The sequence below is a fragment of the Pseudonaja textilis genome, chromosome Z (genome assembly GCF_049901715.1).
Source record: "Pseudonaja textilis isolate UNSWEBS1 chromosome Z, rPseTex1.2, whole genome shotgun sequence".
NCBI classification, from domain to species: Eukaryota; Metazoa; Chordata; class Lepidosauria; order Squamata; family Elapidae; genus Pseudonaja; species Pseudonaja textilis.
The window spans coordinates 84,807,661-84,825,971 of NC_142008.1; the positions used below are offsets into that span (position 1 = coordinate 84,807,661).

An 18,311-nucleotide genomic window follows, 5' to 3' on the forward strand; every position below is an offset into this window, starting at 1 on the left:
TAAAAGACAGAAACAAGATATAGAGAAACAGGGAAAATGTATAAGGATTGAAAGTATAAGCCTATTTAGAGATAATGGGTGAAAATGTAATTGAAAAAGGGATTCTGCAAAGGTACATAAGGTAGTATATTATAAATAGAAATAATTTTAGAAAATATGAAACAATGTATGATTAAAATGATGGATAAAATACTTATTGTAATACAATGGAATGTTTGTTAATAAATAAATGAAATAAAGAGAATGAGAGAATGAAATTAGGAAAGGATGGGAACATTTTAATTATTATTAATGATTTATAAAAATATAAGTGAAGAGAAATATGGAAAAAAAAGAATTATGGAAACTTTGTAAGTGTTCCTAAGGAAGTATGTTGTTCAATTGAAAAGAAATGTTAAAGACATTAAGACTGTAACTAATGTTAATGATAGAATTGAATTGGAATGGAATGAGTGTTTTATTTACTATTGTGATATATATATATATATATATATATATATATATATATATATATATATATATATATAGAGAGAGAGAGAGAGAGAGAGAGAGAGAGAGAGAGAGAGAGAGAGAGAACATAGTGTGTATTTTAAGAATCTACCGAGCAGAATTCGACTGGAAGTTATGTACTATATTGAATGTTATAATTCTAAAGGCATAAATTAAAGTTTAAGAGTTGAATGGACAAAATTAAAAGATATAAAGGTGTCATACTCCAATTAGTAACTGCAGGGGAAAATTTGTTTAATGAGAAAAGATAATATAAAATTGAAGCAGGACAAACAAAAGTATAAATAGAATGATTAGAAAGACATTGAAACTTAGAAAAAGATATATATAATTGAATTTAGAAAGGAATGAGATAATTAAAAATAAAGTTGAGAAAACCAAGGGAGGGAAAAAATTATGGAGAAAATGTTAAAATAGTAATAAGACATGGAATAGAACACAAAGATGAATATGAAATTGAGTTTGTTTCTGTATGGAGAAATGATAACCCGGGATCATGCTATTTTCAAAAAAAGATGTTTTATTTGTATTTTTTGAAAACCCAAATAAAATTTATATTTAAAAAAATTAAGTGGTTAAGTTCTAAAATATGATCAATTATAAAGTCTATTGAAAATGTATCTACCAAGGCAAACAAGACAGAAAGAGGTTGCCATAACCCAAATTAAATAATTAAAAATTCTCCTTTTTGCTGTATTCTTGGGCTGGATTGGCTGAGGTTGGACTTTGCACTGTAGCTGGGGTTGCTTTTGACATTACCCCCCCCCCCCCGTGAAAACCCAGCCCGGCCTGGCCCAAGATGTAGCACAAACAGCTTTTTTATATGCTGTGGTTTTAAGGCTCCTCTTTTCATACTACAAAGCCAACTCAATCCTGGCCCAGCAGCCGGGCTAGGCACACCTCATTAGCATTAGGAACAAGAAGCCAATGAAGGTCCAGGGCGACAGAGGTCTTGCAAGATGGCAAAGGTGACTGTCTGGGACTGGATATGAACTGGAGTGACTGCAACTTTCCAGAGCATGGAAAACAGTCATGCAATCAGGGGTTGCTTGCTGCCTTGCAAGGCAGGATGGTGGGTGATAAAAAGGACAGATATGTGGAGAAAGTAGGGGAGTGAGAAGAGTTGAACACAATCCCTTATCTCAAGGCAAGCAGGGATCAAGGCAGGGGTGGGATTCAAATTTCTTAACAACCGGTTCTGTGGGCGTGGCCTAATTTGTGGGTGTGGCTTGGTCGTGTGACTGGGGTGGGAATGGCTTGCTGACTGGGCGTGACTAGGTGGTCATATGACTGAGGTAGACGTGGCCAGATGACCATGTGAATGGCAAACCAAATGTAAGTGGTCCTTGCTTAATGGCCAGTTGCTTAGCAAGTGTTCTAATTTACGACTGGCCTTCACAGAGCTACTTGGCCTGTTTTTGGTGTTTTGACAGCCACACACACACACCCTTCTAACCCTGTTATTATTTGATTCTGTAAGGTTCTCCTGCTGGAGCAGGGGGTTGGACTGGATGACCTCCAAGATCCCTTGCAAGCCAGCCCTAGATTGCTGTGCTGCTTCAAAGTCTTCCAAAGCCAGGATTTATGTCCTTCCATCCTCTCCTCTTTTCTTTCTCCCTCTCTCCCTCCCTCCATGTATTTAACTATCCATCCATATATCTCATTCTCCTCTCTCCCTCTTTCTTTCGGCCCCTTCTTTTCATCCCCCTTTCTTCCTTTCACTTCCTTTCTCTCTCCCTTTTTCTTTCTTTCCCTTTTCTCTTTCTTTTCTTTCTTGTATTTTCCTTCTCTCTTTCTCTCTCACTTTCTTCCTCTCTCCCCTCTCTTTCCCTCTCTTTCTCTCTCTCTTTCTGTCCCTTCCCCCTTCCCTCTCTCCTTCTAAAGCTGGGAAGACCACCTTAAACACACACATACACACACACACAGGGGTGGGATTCTTCCAGTTTGGCCCTGTTCTATTGTACTCTGCCTCTCAGAGAATAAGCCTGCAGGCAGGGACTGTGCTTTTTAATCTTTGTGCAGGGTCTTCAAATAAATAAATAAATACATGCAATCAACAGAAACAAATGAGGCAGCTTAGAAACAAGAAGATGCTCAGAGCAACCCCAGTTCTACAGTATCACAGAATAAGAACAACCCAGAAGAAAGGCAATAGAAAGAAGGAGGGAAGGAAGGAAGGAAGGAAGGAAGGAAGGAAGGAAGGAAGGAAGGAAGGAAGGAAGGAAGGAAGGAAGGAAGGAAGGAAGGAAGGAAGGAAGGAAGAAACCACCCTACAGAATCATGCAACCTTTAACGTCTCAGATTGGTGACCCTTCCTAGACCCAAATGATGCTTCTTGTTGTATCTACAATACATGAGTTTCAGTCCCAAAGATGCTCCTTCTCCCCAGGAGCCCAACCTTCAATTATGGATGAATACTTCTGCACCCTTTCACTCTTTGTTCCTCAACATCCTTCTTACATTGGATCACAAGCTATTGAATCAGGTCAGAACCAAGAACAACAGTTGCAGTTATGTAGGTGTAAAAGAGACTGGAGACTTTACAGCCTTCAACCTAAGATCGCAGGCAAAACAGGAGCATCAGACTCAATACTTTTAATCCCCTGACACTCATAGCCAGATATTATTTCTCTTCATTGTGTCTCTGTATGTGGCATTGATGCAGAGAACTTACACAGACAAAACAAACTTTACAAGAATAATAACATCTTTAGAAATGATCCTTTCTTCAAAAACCAGACATTAGGAACTGTGAATGGAGAAACTTTATTATTTACTTAGACTCTATGTAACCTCAAGAATTCACCTGAAGGTAATAATCAGGCAACCCAAGACTGACAAATCAAAGTTAACGACTTCCATGAATGCACACAAAAAACATTTCAGAAATGTAACACTCAAACATCCCATGCTCTTAACAAAAATGAATTTGTAGCACAGAAGGGAAAATTCCAAATTTACAGATATTGTAAACAAAAGGTTCCTAATGCAACCAGGATCGGATGCCTGTATGCTGACTCTCTCTATAACCCCATTATTCCTTCCATCTCTTCACTCTGGGGGCAGCCACCCAGGGGTGGGATTCTTTCCCCCCCTCTATTTCTTTCTCTCTCTCTCTCTCCCTCTTTCCCTCTCCCCCCACCCCGTCTCCCTCTCACACACAGAGAGAGGGGGAGATAGGGAGAGGGAACATTCTCTTTCTTTCACTCGTGCTGCTGGATCCGACTGGGGGACGCCCAGGTGTACTTTTCTTTCACTGTCTCCGGAGCTGCCCAAGGAAATTTCCCACCACCGGTATGTTTCCAGGACACATTGCCACCTCTCTCTCCCCGCATCTCTCTATGGCTCCCCCCCCACCATATATCTGTGTGTGTGTGTGTCTGCCCCTCTCCCTATCTTCCCCTCTATCTCTCCCTCTCTCTGTCTCTGTCTCTCTCTCTCAGCTATGGGAAGCAATCGAGCAGCAGGAGAAGAAGAAAGTGAGCAGCCTCTCCCTTTCAGAGCCCCTCCGCTGCTGCTTCCTTCTCCTGGGTGGCGGAGGCGCTCCCGGGGCTGCTGGCTTCACCCAGTGCTGCCGCCGGTGGCGGCAGGGGGCTTTGAGCACCACCAGCCCACTCCAATCCTCCCAAATGAAACGGGTGGCTTTCGGCATGTGGCGGCAGCAACGATGGCAGGGAGCTTTGAGTACCCCTAGCCACTCCGATCCTCCCAAAGGAAATGGGCGGCTTTCAGTGTGCAGTGGCAGCGGCAGCACACCCCACCCCACCCTGATCCTACCATAGGAAACAGGCGGCCTTTGGCGTGCAGTGGTGGTGACGGTAGCAAGGTGCTTAGAGCACCCCCGCCCCACCCCGATCCTCCCAAAAGAAATAGATTTCCGCGTATGGTGGTGGCCAGGGCTGGCTCAAGCACATGGAGGTACTTTGGGAGGGCAGGGGGGGCACCAAGGCCTGCAGCTTACCTTGTGGTAAGAAGAACTGGCGTGCCACGTGGTGGCTTAGCCAGCCAGCCGAGGATGAGTGGGGTAGGTAGGTAGGCTGGGAGAGGCCCGGGGAACCCCCGGAGATGGCAGCAGGAGACCCTGAGAGGTCCTGGGACATTGGGGAAGGGCTAGCATGATTTGCAGGCTTACCTGTGAACAGGCAGAGTAGCGAAGAGGCTCGTGTCACAGCGAAAGGCAGGCAGCAATGGCTGCCCTGGTGGGTGGGCAGAAGCAGGCTGCAGACATGTCACCCATGCGCACGATGTTGCGCATGAGCAATAACAAAAACAGTTCCAGGAGCGGGGGAGCAGGCGGAGGGGGGCAGGGCCAGCCAGGGATCCATTTTACCGATTCTCTGAACTACTGGGAACTGTAACAACCAGTTCTATAGAACCGGTCCGAACCGGTAAAATCCCACCCCTGGGTCAAGCCCAGAATGGCTTGGTTTGGGATTGGTACTCATTTACCTGTGATTCTTGATCAATGGCAGGAATTGGGACTGCTGAAATTATTGTTGCTAAGTGATGTGGTCACATGATATCATACTTTGTATCAAAAATGCTGATCCCAATTATGGTTGTAAATTAAGGACTAGCTATTTGACAAGTGCTGAGTGCACTAATTAGTACATTTTTTACATATTTATATCATATTTTATAGGCATTTCATAACTGAATTTTCCACCCTTTCATTTTGGTAGTGAAATGATCATTACTCTGACACCAGCCATTCTTGATTTTGCCGTTACCTGCTTGGTATTTTTGGCTTGATTGACATGAAAGTCCTCCATCTCATAGAAATCTTTATTTTCTTTACTTGAAAGGTAGTAAATTTAGTTGGATTTGTCATATTTGTCTTGCAACGAAGCAGATACCCACTACAAGTATAGCTTCTGTTATCTCTTCTACTATGCAGTCTGCAGTAGTGACATGTTCTGCAGTTACATTATTCAAGTTCTGGATTAGTTGGTTGAATTCAGTAGCTGTCTTATGTATATATTGAAACAATATCTTAACTGGACAATAGCCATTGCTCTGAATCCCAAATTGTAGAAACAGAAGTGTAGAAAGGGAAATCATACTGTTTATCAGACTCAAACTCCATAAAAGCAACCTAGGCCCTCGGTCAATATGATTAATTAAAATTTTGATTTGTCAAAAGACCAGATACTTACAGTAAATCAATTGAGTGCCCTCTGACAAAATTAGGGTACAGACTTTTCTTATACCACAATTTAAACCTGACACTCATCTTCCCCATGTTTTCCTCATCTTAGCAGACACCTTGCTTGCATTTCTCATGCATAATGTGGAGTACTAGTACATTATAGACATATTCAACATTCCCATCCTGGAAAATATTAGTTCTCAACTATGGTGTTTCTTACATATGCAATTCACCAGAGTATCATACAGATTGCATTTCAGTTTGGATCCTCAGCTTTTGCAAAGTAGCTGGAAAAAGTTTATAATACCACTTCATACAAATAATGCTCAGTTATTCTCATAGACTCAATCAGCCACATGCTCTATAATAGCATGTCACACCCTGTTACTCATCCTGAACTATGTATTATTTTTATGATTGCAAGATTATCAAAGGAGGCCAGGAAAAAATACAGCTGTTTTAAATAATTGTTAATTATATAGTATAATTATAGTTAATAATAAGTGTTAATATAGTATGTATGCCCATAACTGTTCTCTAACACCTTTTCAGATCCATATATGAAATGCATATCCCTAATTCCATTTATTCTTCTATTAGTTGTTTAATCAGAAAGATATAGTCATTTATGTGATTCAAATAAATTAAAGAGCAACTCCACCTTATTGCACCCCAATCCAACTTAAGTGTTCTAGATAGTTCAACTATGCCAATTTAGCAGTCACTCACTCCAATCCCTTCATTACCTTGGCTCTCTTCTTGCATAAAAGTGCCACAATGCTTAAATATCCAGCAGCAGCAGCATAACCAAGAGATGTTAAGCCACTTTCAGAAGAGGCATCAACATTTGCTCCAAACTCCAACAGCAAGGCTACCATCTCAGAGTAACCAAGGTGAGACTGGACACACAAAATTGGGGCATTGTTTAGCACTTCAGTCCTGTAATTGATGTTGGCACCTCCCAAGATCAGCAAACGACTGACCTATGCAACAAGAAACAAAGTAGTAATATATTAGAGCAATATTCTCCAGATTTCTAATACCTGATAAAATTTGATTTTCTGAACTGAATATTCAGTGTTTTTGGTACCCACTCTCCCCAGACTGATTTTGAATTGGGATAGCAGTTCTTTGAAATACTAGAATGAGAAAAATAGAGATGAATGCGATGAATGATTACTTACTAATAGTTGGTTATCTGTAAATTTAATTTAATTCATTTGATTTAGGTGCCATCCAATTCTAAAAGACATTGGGGGCTCACAATATAACAAAAGAATAAAATACAATATAATACAAAAGCAAACCAGCTAAAAGATTTTAAAAAGCAGATGAAAAAAACAAGGTAGTGAATCTGGATATAATTAAAACCCAGAAGGGGTTCAAGCATCTTAGTCCAAGATTCCAGATTATACATGTTATACGTGGATAATGGGAATCTAACAAAAAATTATGTGGATTGTAGAAAGTCCTCAATAGGTTCCACCCAATTCTGACCAAGATTATATTCTTCTCAACTTATGTGGGAAATTTACAAAAAGCCAAATAAAAGTTCAAAAATTATTCTCTCATTCTTTCTGCTCCTACTCTAAACTTTGTATAAGAAATTAATTAGGAATGAAGTAACAGTCACATGCACCAGTTATAGCTGCTCCAGAATGCAATGGTGCAGGCAGTGATGGCACCCATTGCTGCATGATCTCCATTGGTTGCCAATACAATTTGAGCCTAAAATTTTACTAAAATTAATATATAAGGCTAAATAATACCCATTAGATTGATTTAGTCAGATTTTGGATAAAATTTTGTGCAGGTGTATAACCCATATATGCGAATTGCATAAATTTCAAGAACTGCTAGGTCGTTATAAAGAAAGAGGTAGAAAATGTTTGTCGATACTACTGCTGGCAAAGAAAGAAAGGGACAAATAGTATTCTAGCCTTCTTGAATATATACATTCATGAGGGTTATCCTTCTCACTAAAACATCTTAGTAATAGATTTGTAAAAAATAAACAATAAAAGAGGTGCAAGTGTAAAATCTATTATGTATGATCAGTAGAGATTGTGAAAAAGAGTGAAAATTTAAAGAATCTCTGAAGGTTTTTCTTAGAATTTTCATATATTATTTCTTTAAAATCCCACAAAAAGTAACATACTGGACTTGGATAAGAACAAATTTAGGATCAGGATGGAAATAATATACTGACTTGTCCATACTTATTTGTTTTGCTTGTTATTTGTATGTCTTCTAAAATTTTTGATGAATTGTAAAGAAATATTATTTTTTTAAATCTCCTAACATTCTGAGCTTCATTTGCTGGTAGAAAGGCAAGATATAAAATTAATACATGAATTATTAAAATTCTCTATTGCTGCAATGTATTCTACAAAGCTGTCCTTGAAGACTACTTGGTAGCTTCAACTAGGCCAGAGTATAGTGGCATGGACAGTGATGGGAATGCCTCACTGTGTACACATGACGCTCTTGCTTTGCAAATTGCATCAGTAGCCAGTTTGCTGCTGGGTGCAGCCCAAGGTGCTGGTTATGATGTATAAAGTCCTATATGACATAAAGTCTAATTACTTGAGGGATTATTGATATCCTGTGGAGTCTGCCAAGCTGGTTCAAAGCAACTGGATTGGCATGCTCTGGGTTCCTTCAATTAAACAGTGTCATCTATTGAGATTCAGAAAGCATGACTTCTCTGTTACAGCATCTGGCCTTCTGGAATGAGAATCACCCTGAAATTCAGGTAGTTTCCACATTAATTGTGTTCTGAAGTGTCTGCTTTTCCTCCCAGACTCTCAGCTAGTGAGTTGCAGCCCCTTGCTGGGTGTGTAATATATGCTTCTGTGTTGCCAGCTGCATTTGTCATTTCATTTAATACTTTCTATATAGATTATATATTTTGTGATTTGTTGCTATACTAAGAGTATAAACAGAAAGTACTAAGTTGAACAGGATTACCAGAGCTTCTATTTATGTAAGGAAAATATAGATATTAATTACATTAATGAGATTAATGTCACTTTTACTTTGGCACCAACATAACATAATATTAAGCAAAGAGGCAATTCCAAAAGATGGATCATGGGTAACAAACTGTGATGATCAATTTTTAATTTCTCGAAGTCCAGTCAGTTTATCCATTACTTCAGAATCTAAGTTTCTATTTAAACTCCAGGCTGCTGTTTTGACAAACATCAGAAGAGGATTTGGTCTCTGCAATCTGGAATTTAAAAGACAATCTCTATTTCTGTTACCTTTATATTGGGTGTATACAAATTGCGTAGAGAGGCCAGTGCCATGGAAAGACCGTCTGAGCTATAAGAAATCCAAAGCCCTTGAAGAATTGAGGAAGAAACACCAACTTTTTTACTAAGCCCCTGAAAAAGATAAACATTATATAACTCTAAGCATTTATTTTCATTTGTAATTATATCTCATCAACAATTTAATCTCATATCTATTAGCAGTAATTCAAAATTAAAAGTGAATAATTCCTTTAAGACAATACAAAAATACTGTAATAGATGGAATATTTAAAATTTTATGCTCAAAGAAAAAAGTATCAATGATCCTTTTTACTTTACTTAGTAATCTTTCTTCCTACCACTCTAATGCTGAGTCAGTTATGAAAACAATCAGCCTGGTGTTATTGTTTAACACTGGATCATCTCTCACTGAAATTAAGATTCCTAATTTTAATTTTAATGAAATTTAATTTTAATGAAATTCCTAATTTCATTTTAATGCTTCCATTTTTTAAAGATCTCTAAAGCCCATAAAAATCATTTCTGATCTACAAATTATATTTTAACCTTGGAAAAATACTTTAATAAAGATTTATCAATTAAAACATATTTTAAGAGGATCTCCAAGAGGATCTCCAGGTCAAATACAGATTATTTTCTAGACTTCTGTGACTCTTGCTCCCAGATTCACGAGAGGGGTGAGATAGCAATAATTATCCATATTGTCCTTTTGTATATCTATCTACTATTTACTGTTCCATTTTCTACATGTTGGATGAGAAAGATTGAATAATGAATGAAATTGTGTCAATCAAAGATTATTCTTTGCTGTGACTGATAACAAGAAAAAAAAGCATGCAGGAACATCGTAAGTTTTTTCCTTTTGTTATATTGTTTTGGCAGTGACCTATCTAAGAATGGAAAATTGACCATCCCTGTTAACTGACGAAACTGCAATATACAACTCAGAAGGTAAACTTTCTTTACATTTTTTTATAATAGCAATACACACCAGTTCACAGTATCAAACAAAAATATGTTATCATTTTTCTGCCTACCTTAAAGATGTGTGCTTTGAGAATATGATGGCCCAACTCAATTGTCTGCTGTCTGTTGAGTTTTCCCTCTTGACGGGAAAACCAAAAGGCAAGTAAATTATGACCACTCCTAAAGAGAGAGGGAGGAAGGGGGAGGGGGGAGGAGGGGGGTGAAGAGAGAGGGAGAGAGAACACAAACATAATGGGAAAAGGAACCCAAAGGTATAACTTCAACACATGTAACGACATTTAGAAGCCAGATCCTAGAAAAGTTGATAAATACATTGAATTTCACTTAACTGAATATCAAATGCTATTCAACTGTTAATTTCATGAAAATTATCTCCTTGCTTTAGACTGAATAAAATTATGAGTTAATTTTATAACATGAAAAATACATTTATCAAATATGAGTTTTCCAATGTGATTTTTAACATGATCATCACTATCTTGGTTGTAATTAGTACTCCCTGCTTGTAATTTTCTTTGAATTCTTGTATAGCAGAATAATGATTTGTGCATATATACTTCATATTTAAATCCTGTCGAAAGATTAATAAAGATTTTAGAATTTGCTACTAATGAATAGATTTACACTTCTTTTGATTGGTTATGCTTCAGTGGTATTTCTCTCTGTGTATGTCTGTCCCTTTGAGAAAGTGTCAGCTCCTGGCAACTGCCTGAATAAGTCATTGCAAGTTTTCTTCACAGTATTTTTGCAAATGGTTTGGCATTGCTTTCTTCCTAGGACTGAGAATGATTTGTCAACTGGCAACATGCTTGAGGCAGGTCTAGAACTCACAGCAGATTCCTTAATTACTTCACCCAAACCTATTCGCTTTTTTCAGACATATATTGAAAAATTAATGATGAGAAGGGAACAGGTAGCTTCCAGAAACCAAACTGCTTTCAATCCCATGAGTATTTTATAAACCCCATAACACAGCAAACTACTGGAATAGTTATGTATGTATCTGTGTTTCTATACTTATGTAATATTAATATCTCCATCCATCTCACAAAAACATTACTCTGGACATAATGTTAAAATAAACTTTTTAAAATAATAGTGATTAGAAAAATGCCAAAAGTACAGTGTTATGGTTGAAGCATTTTAAGATAATGAATGATACTTTATTTGCTGTTTGAAGATACCGTTTTTATATTGCTAACATAAACTTTAATGGCTCCACAAAAGATAATTTGGAAGCCATTTATAAATAATTTCCAAAATTATTTACTATTTCTTTGGATAGTTAATTCTTGATGGAGACATAAATCTTGTTATGAACTTTCAATTGGATATACTCCTCCCAAAAATGTATTTGTAATCAAATTTGAACAATTATGCAAAATTATCTGCAAGAATTTAACTTGATGGATAATTGAGGGTACATCATGCTTTAAAAAGATACTACACGTTTATATATTAGGGTCCAGGAACTATTTTTTTAGATTGGATCTTTTAAAAATGTCTTCTTTATATGTTTGTTCTGATAAACAAATTAATCCTACTTGTTGATCTCATATGATGTTTGATTATATTCAGGGGTGGGCTCCAATTTCTTAACAACCGGTTCTGTGGGCATGGCATAATTTGTGGGTGTGCCTTGGTGGTCATGTGACTGGTTGGGTGTGGCTAGGTGGCCATGTGACTGGCAAACCAAATATAAATGGCCCTCGCTTAATGGCCAGTTGCTTAGTAAGTGTTCTAATTTATGACTGACCTCTCCAGAACTACTTGACCTGTTTTTGCTGTTTTGACAGCCATACGCGCACACGTGCACACACACACACACACACACACACACACACACACAAAACCAGTTACAACATCCCACACAGTCTTGTGACTGAGGTTTTCTATGTTTTTTGCCAGTTTCCAGCAATTCCTTCTGGTTTCTGGTTCAAAATGCCCATTGGGGAAAATGGACTTGTTTAATAACCAGTGTTTGCTTAATCTCCACAAGGTTCACTTGGTGTTTGCCTAAACCCAGGGGGTCTGCAACCTTAAACACTGAAATATCCATTTTTCCTATTTTCTTCTAAACAGGTATCTCTCTGTGTGAGTCTCTTTCTTTCTCCCTCTCTTCCTCATCTCTATCTCTCATCTCTTTCTTTCTCTCTCTTTCTCATTTCTCTTTCTCCCTCTGTTACTCATCTCTCTTTCTCTCTCTCATCTATAACTGCTAAGATTGGAAACTGTTTTTTATAATCCTATTTCTTTGCAGTTTTTTTCACACATATTTGTGCATATGTATCCAATACTCTTTCTTCCTTTCCGCTATGTATTCAAAATGGGCAATGATTATATGTGTATGTGTGTGTGTAGCATGTATATATGTGTGTTATGTTTGTGTATGGGTACCTATATACAGTATATTTCTCTTTTAATGTGTGCCAGTGTACTTATAGTAAAAAATGACAATAAAAGTTATCTTATCCTATCTTCCTTCTTTCCTTCCCAATCCCATTTCTCCCCACACCCTATTTTGTGTTGGCTTCCCAGCCAAGTACTTACCAGGTCTGATCCTGTTTAGCTTTCTAAAATCAGCCTACTGAAATAAACGCCAAACTAAACTTAAACTGCCCAATAATTTACCTACCATCACTATCTTACACCTGATTTCAATGTAACTAGCCAATCTGCAGTATTATTAAATGTTGCTAAGCATCTACTGCATGTTATTCTCTCTTCCTTGATAATCTGGTTTTAGCTGGGCAAAACAGTCTGGAATCACTGGCGAGAGCAACTCAGCGGAGAAAAATTGTGCATCTCCCCATATTCCTTTCTCCGCGAGCAGCCTTGTCTCTTCCTCCTCATTTGTGAAGCATGTTAAGTTTAAAGGTACTGTGAGAGGCTGCTCGCTGAGAGAGGAATATGGGGAGACACGTGACTGTTCTCAGTGCCAAGGGGGCTGCTCTCTCTCTCTCTCTTGCCTCCACTCTTGGCACAGAGAAAAGTTGGTGGGAGCAGCAGTTGAGGCGGTGAGTCACCCGTCTTGGGGCTCATGCTCACTATACCTGGGGGGAGGGCAGGATATAGCAGCAGCAAGGTGGCAATGGCGATGATGGCAAGGAAGGCAATGGCGATTCTGCCGGTGTTGGGGCTACTGGGACCAGCTCCCCCCTGCACCCATGCATCCACACACGTGGTGCATCGGGGCTTCCAGGCTCTGCTCCTTGCAGCTGCCATCAGCTGTCCTGGACTCAATCAAGGGGTGCCTTGTCAACATGAGCTTCTCCTTCCTGCTGCTCTTTCTGGGAGAGCAAGCTGGGACTTGCAAGCTTTTCGCTGTGCCAGGAAAGATTCTCTTACTCTCCCAGCTGGACCAGCAGGTGAGAGAAGTAGCTACTGGCCGGAGCCTACACGAACCTCTCCACGTGTTCCCTGGTGGAAGGCAAGTGGTGGGGGAAAGGCAACCGGCGGTGGTGGCAAAAGGCAATGCGACTGGGGCAAAAGGCAAGTGTGGGGGGGAGGCGACTGGTGGCAGCGGCAAAAGGCAAGTGGGGGGAGAGGAAAGACAACCTGTGGTGGCAGATAGGTGACCGGGGCTTGCAGAGCCTCACTCACCCAGGGAGATCAGTTCAGGCAGGGCTGCGGTGGAAAACAGGCAGCAATGGCTGGCCTGGTGGGCACACAAAAGCAGGCTGCAAGCAGCGATGTCGCAGATGCATGCCATGTTTGGCACGTGTGATAAGGAGTGACTGGGCAAGGAGTGGAGAAGTGGGTGGAAGGGGTGGGGGCAGCCAGAGGCTCAAGTTACCAATTCTTTAAACTATGGAGAATCACAACAACCAGTTCTACCAAACCGATCTGAACCGATAGAATCCCACCCCGATTATATTAACAGTTCATCTTAAGGAGTCTGAATTAATTAGTGTTAATATTTTTTATCATTTTAAATTTCATCAATGATATTTGTTCTGGAAGTGGACTTCCAGTGATGATTTACGGCAATCAAATTGTGTTTGAGGTGAGGAACTGGAATCATAGCTTGGGTATGGCTGGTGACTAGTGATAGATGCCTGAAATCTTTCTCCATATAAAGGGGGAGGTTGAAGTAGACTCATTTAGTCTCCAGACAGCTGCTCCTCATGAGTAAACTGCAAAGGCAGAGTTAGTGTATAAATTAAGAAAAAAGAATGAAAAGAAAATTATTTTGAAACGTGAAGCAGGTGTTCTATATTAGCAGACAGTGGGGTTATACAAAAACTTTTTATCAGTATAATTCTAACTTGTACAAAGGACATGACATGCCCCTAGAAATAATAGATGATGATTTTAAAAATTTAAAAAATTTACCGAAGTCTACAGAGAACCAAACACAGATTAAGTGAAGTTTCTTAAGCTATAAAAAAAGATTAAATCAGGAAAAAGCTCTGGGTCAGATGGATTACCAGGTTTTTATTACAAATACTTTAAAAATAAACTTTTAGAATCTGTCCAAAATAAAATGAATTCTATCCTACAGGGAGGTAACATGCCAGAGTATAGGTATCAAGTTTATATAACATTAACACCTTTATATTGAAACACAGACCAATATTGTTACTAACCAATAGTTATAATTATTTACAATAATTTTAGCAGTTAAATTGAAAATAATTTTACAAGAGCTTATTTATGAACTTCTACATTAAAGGCACTTAAAAGATCATTTCAGAATGATATAGGACATTATAGAATATTTGGAACAGGTTAACAAAAAACAGGAAGCATGTTTTTTAAGACGCAAAGTCTTTGCCAATTTAAATTGACCTTAAATTGACTTTTTTTTATTTAAAATTTTAGAAGATATGAACTTTGGAGCTAATTTTATAAAATGGGTGAAAGTGATGCATACACAGAAAGCATAAATTATAGTTAATGGAGATTTAACAAAACTTTATGAGATACAAAAAGGAACAAGACAAGGCTACCCATTATCTCTCCCCCTTTTGTTTATTTTGTTTCTTGCAGTTTTGAATAGAGAAATAAAGCAAGATGAGAGGATAATAATGTAAAAGGAACACTGGACAAGTTCAAAGACTTGCAGATAATTTGGTACTGGAAGATCTTTTAAACAGGATTGAAATATTAATGAGAAAATTAAAAGAATTTGGTGCACTAGCTGGTTTTGAGATACAGAAGACAAAGATATTAGCAAAAATAAAAGACATAAGATCAAACAGAATTGAAGAACAAAATGGTTTCATGACTGAGAAAAAGATAAAATACTTGGGTGTTAATTTGACAAATATAAACTTATGTAGTTTCAAACAAATAACATGTTAAGACATAAAAGGAATTAAAAGGGATATGTCAAGATGGGAGGAAATTATAATTATCATTTTTGGAAAGAATTTCTGGGTTAAAATAAAAGTTTTACCTATAATTTTATTTTTTGTTTCAGACAATACCAGTTTTGACAATTAAGGTAATCGATGTAAGAAAGACATATCTAAATTTATGTGCCAAGTAAAAAAAACTGTGAGTTAAGTACACAGTGTTCCAAGATGCTAGAGAAAGAAGCAGCTTAGGCCTACTTGTTGTGAAATTGTACTTTGCAGGTTGTTTAATTTGGATGAAAGGGTGTGTGACTCTGAGAAATATAAGGTTACTAGCTCTGTACCTGTGCTTCGCTACAAAACTACGTGATCGGGCTTAGTTTTGGGGAGGTAATTAAGGGGGGGAAATTTTGCCTCTGCCTACCAGCATCCATTGATATTCATCTGGCTAGCATCTATGTGAGAGATTTGAGGGCTGTTTGGAAACTGAAGTAGTATTTCCTTTGTGAGCAAGGAGACAGCAAGAAGCCTGGGCGTGGCTTAGCTCAACTGTTCTATACTAAAGCTTGGTGCTGTGAAACTAAAACTGAAACTGAAATTCCTCTCCTGTGCTTGTGTTTTGCATTTGGAACAGATTTCTTTTCAGGTGGGGAGGGGGAATAGAACTCCTTAACATCAGAGCATGTTAATAATAATATATGAAATACTAATGCTCTGATGGTCATTTCAAAAAATACTTTCTTAGTGAGCACCTAGAAGTCAAGAGGAACATACATGCCAAATTTCAAGTTTGTAGGCTTTACAGTTCTGGAGATTTTGTGATGATGTGTGAGTAGACTTTTGGTTTTGAATATGATAAGACAGAATTTGAAATAGAATTATTTACACAGTGCTAAAAAGTATAAATGCATTTTACAAATTGAAATAGAACATGAGAAAGTGAAATAATGTATAGTGAAATGGGTTAAAATCTTTGGGTATAATATACAGTACAAATGGAACAATGGGAATTAAAATTCTCATTGTGTTTTAATTCTAAAGAGAATTTTTATAAAATAATGTATTATTGGTATTTATCACTGGAAAAATATCTAAAATATAGAAAGGTACCTATCAGGTGGAAGGGACTAGGACGACACAGGTAGCTGAACAGAATGGGATGTTTACTGCTCTTTGTCTAATGCACTTATACAGTCTAATATACAGTGATGGCAAACCTTTTTGTTGTGGTTTGTCAAAAGTGCGCATGCACGCGATAGCGCGCACGCTTGTGCCGGCACCCACAATGCAATGCGCCCTGTCCCCCTGCTCATGTATGTGCAACACCCCTGTCCCCTTAACTGCACTGAGCATGCGTGCACCTCCCAGCTGATTTTCAATCCGTTTCCTGGAGGCTTAAAGGATGCAATCTTGGGAGGCCGAAAAATGGGCCTTCCGGAAATACTGGAAGTGCCTGTTTTTAGCCTCCAGAGGGCCTCTGGAAACCAGGGGAGGCCATTTTTGCCCTCCCGGAGGCTTGGGAGAAACCTCGGGAGCCTGAAAATGGGCCTGTTTTGGCACGTCCGTTATTTCCAGAAGGCCCATTTTTCAGCCTCCAGAGGCTGCAGAGGCTTCTTGCGAGCCTCCGAGAAGCCTCTGCAGCCCCTTGAAATTTCAGAAGAGATGTCATTACAGCCTACCTTTCAACTCTTCTTTTTCAAATAAACCTATGCTTGTAAAGGAATCAAGTTTGCCTTTCAGAATTATTTTATACTGAAAAAAATCTTGCCATATTTGCCCCAAACCATTCAATACTGTGTCATGATATATTAAAATCAGGGACACAAATTTCCTTTACAAAGTTTGTTTTATTTGACACATTTATAGAAAATATTAGCTTTCAAGGAGTATATTTTTCTAAATCGCAACTCAGAACTACATTCATTTTTTAAAGTGCTTTCTTTCATTGCAGAACTGAATTAATTACTTACCTAGGATCACAAAGAAACTTGATCTTTTCTCCTTCATCTCTCCAAATCAACCATTCTCGAAATGAAGGATGTACAAACATTCGGGTCATATCTCTGCGTCTGATGAGAAACATAGAAAGATTTTCCATTCTTTGCTGAAAGTCCTCCCATTCTAAAGTACCTTCAATACTCCCAGCATTGATAGCCTGAAAAATATGCTCATCTGTCAAAGGATGTAGAGATGCCACTGCCACATTCAAAAGAGGCATTACCCGGTCAAAGGAAGACTGTGTTGGGAACTTCATATTGCACTGCAGTAGATAAACTTCTGAAAGGGAGACAGGCACTACCTTATAACTGGAGCTTTTTAACACCAAATAGCCCTTCTCAATTAGATCAAATGTGAGCTTAAGGTATAGATAGGATCCTTGACTCAGGGTTTTGAGATGAGAACTAAGTTTGCCAAAGGTTGTATTGTCCATTTTGCCATTAAGAGAGATGTTATTTTGTATTTCCGAGCTGCTCTGTATTCGATGTAGTATATAGGCTTGGAGATCTTGATCTATAGCTTCATTTTCTTCCAGTCTATCCAGGAATATCCTATGGAAGGGCAGTAACTTTATTATTTCCTAAAGGAGAGAGAGAAGGAAAAAATGAATACCAGAGAACTTGAAGAAAGCTTACATACAATATCTCATGTATAAATACTAGCAATCTTTTACCTTCCCAGTAGCATCACAAACCATATGTACTGGATTTCTTATGCTTAGACCAAATCACTGTTTTCTTTGCTTAAAATATTATTATGCCTTTGCACTGAAAATATTACAGAGTCCTTGCTATTAGGCTTACAATTTAAAATATATGAAACAGAACAAGGGGCAAGAGGGAATAGGAAAAAGTACATTTTTTATTCATATAGGCTTGTTGTGAAAGGATATGTGAAAATAACATTTTAAAAATTCTAAAATCCATTTGAAAGAATAAGGTGATGATAATGTGAACATTTCCTACATGTTCATAGTTTCTACAAAGCCATGGCACTTTATAGATGATGAATATGGCTGTGGTCCAGAATTCACTGATAAGAATGAATGAAAAGTGCAGGCTAAATTCTCGTTCATGTTTTAAGTTAAGC

The 18,311-nt window shown here is 38.2% G+C and overlaps 1 protein-coding gene across 6 annotated transcripts in view; it reads right to left on the reverse strand.

Moving 5' to 3' along the window:
* TANC2 (tetratricopeptide repeat, ankyrin repeat and coiled-coil containing 2) overlaps nucleotides 1–18,311 on the reverse strand; it is a 343,732-nt gene that overhangs the window by 65,979 nt on the left and 259,442 nt on the right. For all 6 annotated transcript variants that reach the window (XM_087917322.1, XM_087917326.1, XM_087917324.1 and 3 more), the window contains 4 exons: nucleotides 17,195–17,802; nucleotides 9,975–10,083; nucleotides 8,926–9,048; nucleotides 6,406–6,642 (listed from right to left, as the gene is read on the reverse strand). In XM_087917322.1, coding sequence (XP_087773448.1) covers nucleotides 6,406–6,642; nucleotides 8,926–9,048; nucleotides 9,975–10,083; nucleotides 17,195–17,802 — 1,077 coding nt within the window. The remainder of the gene's footprint in view (nucleotides 1–6,405; nucleotides 6,643–8,925; nucleotides 9,049–9,974; nucleotides 10,084–17,194; nucleotides 17,803–18,311) is intronic.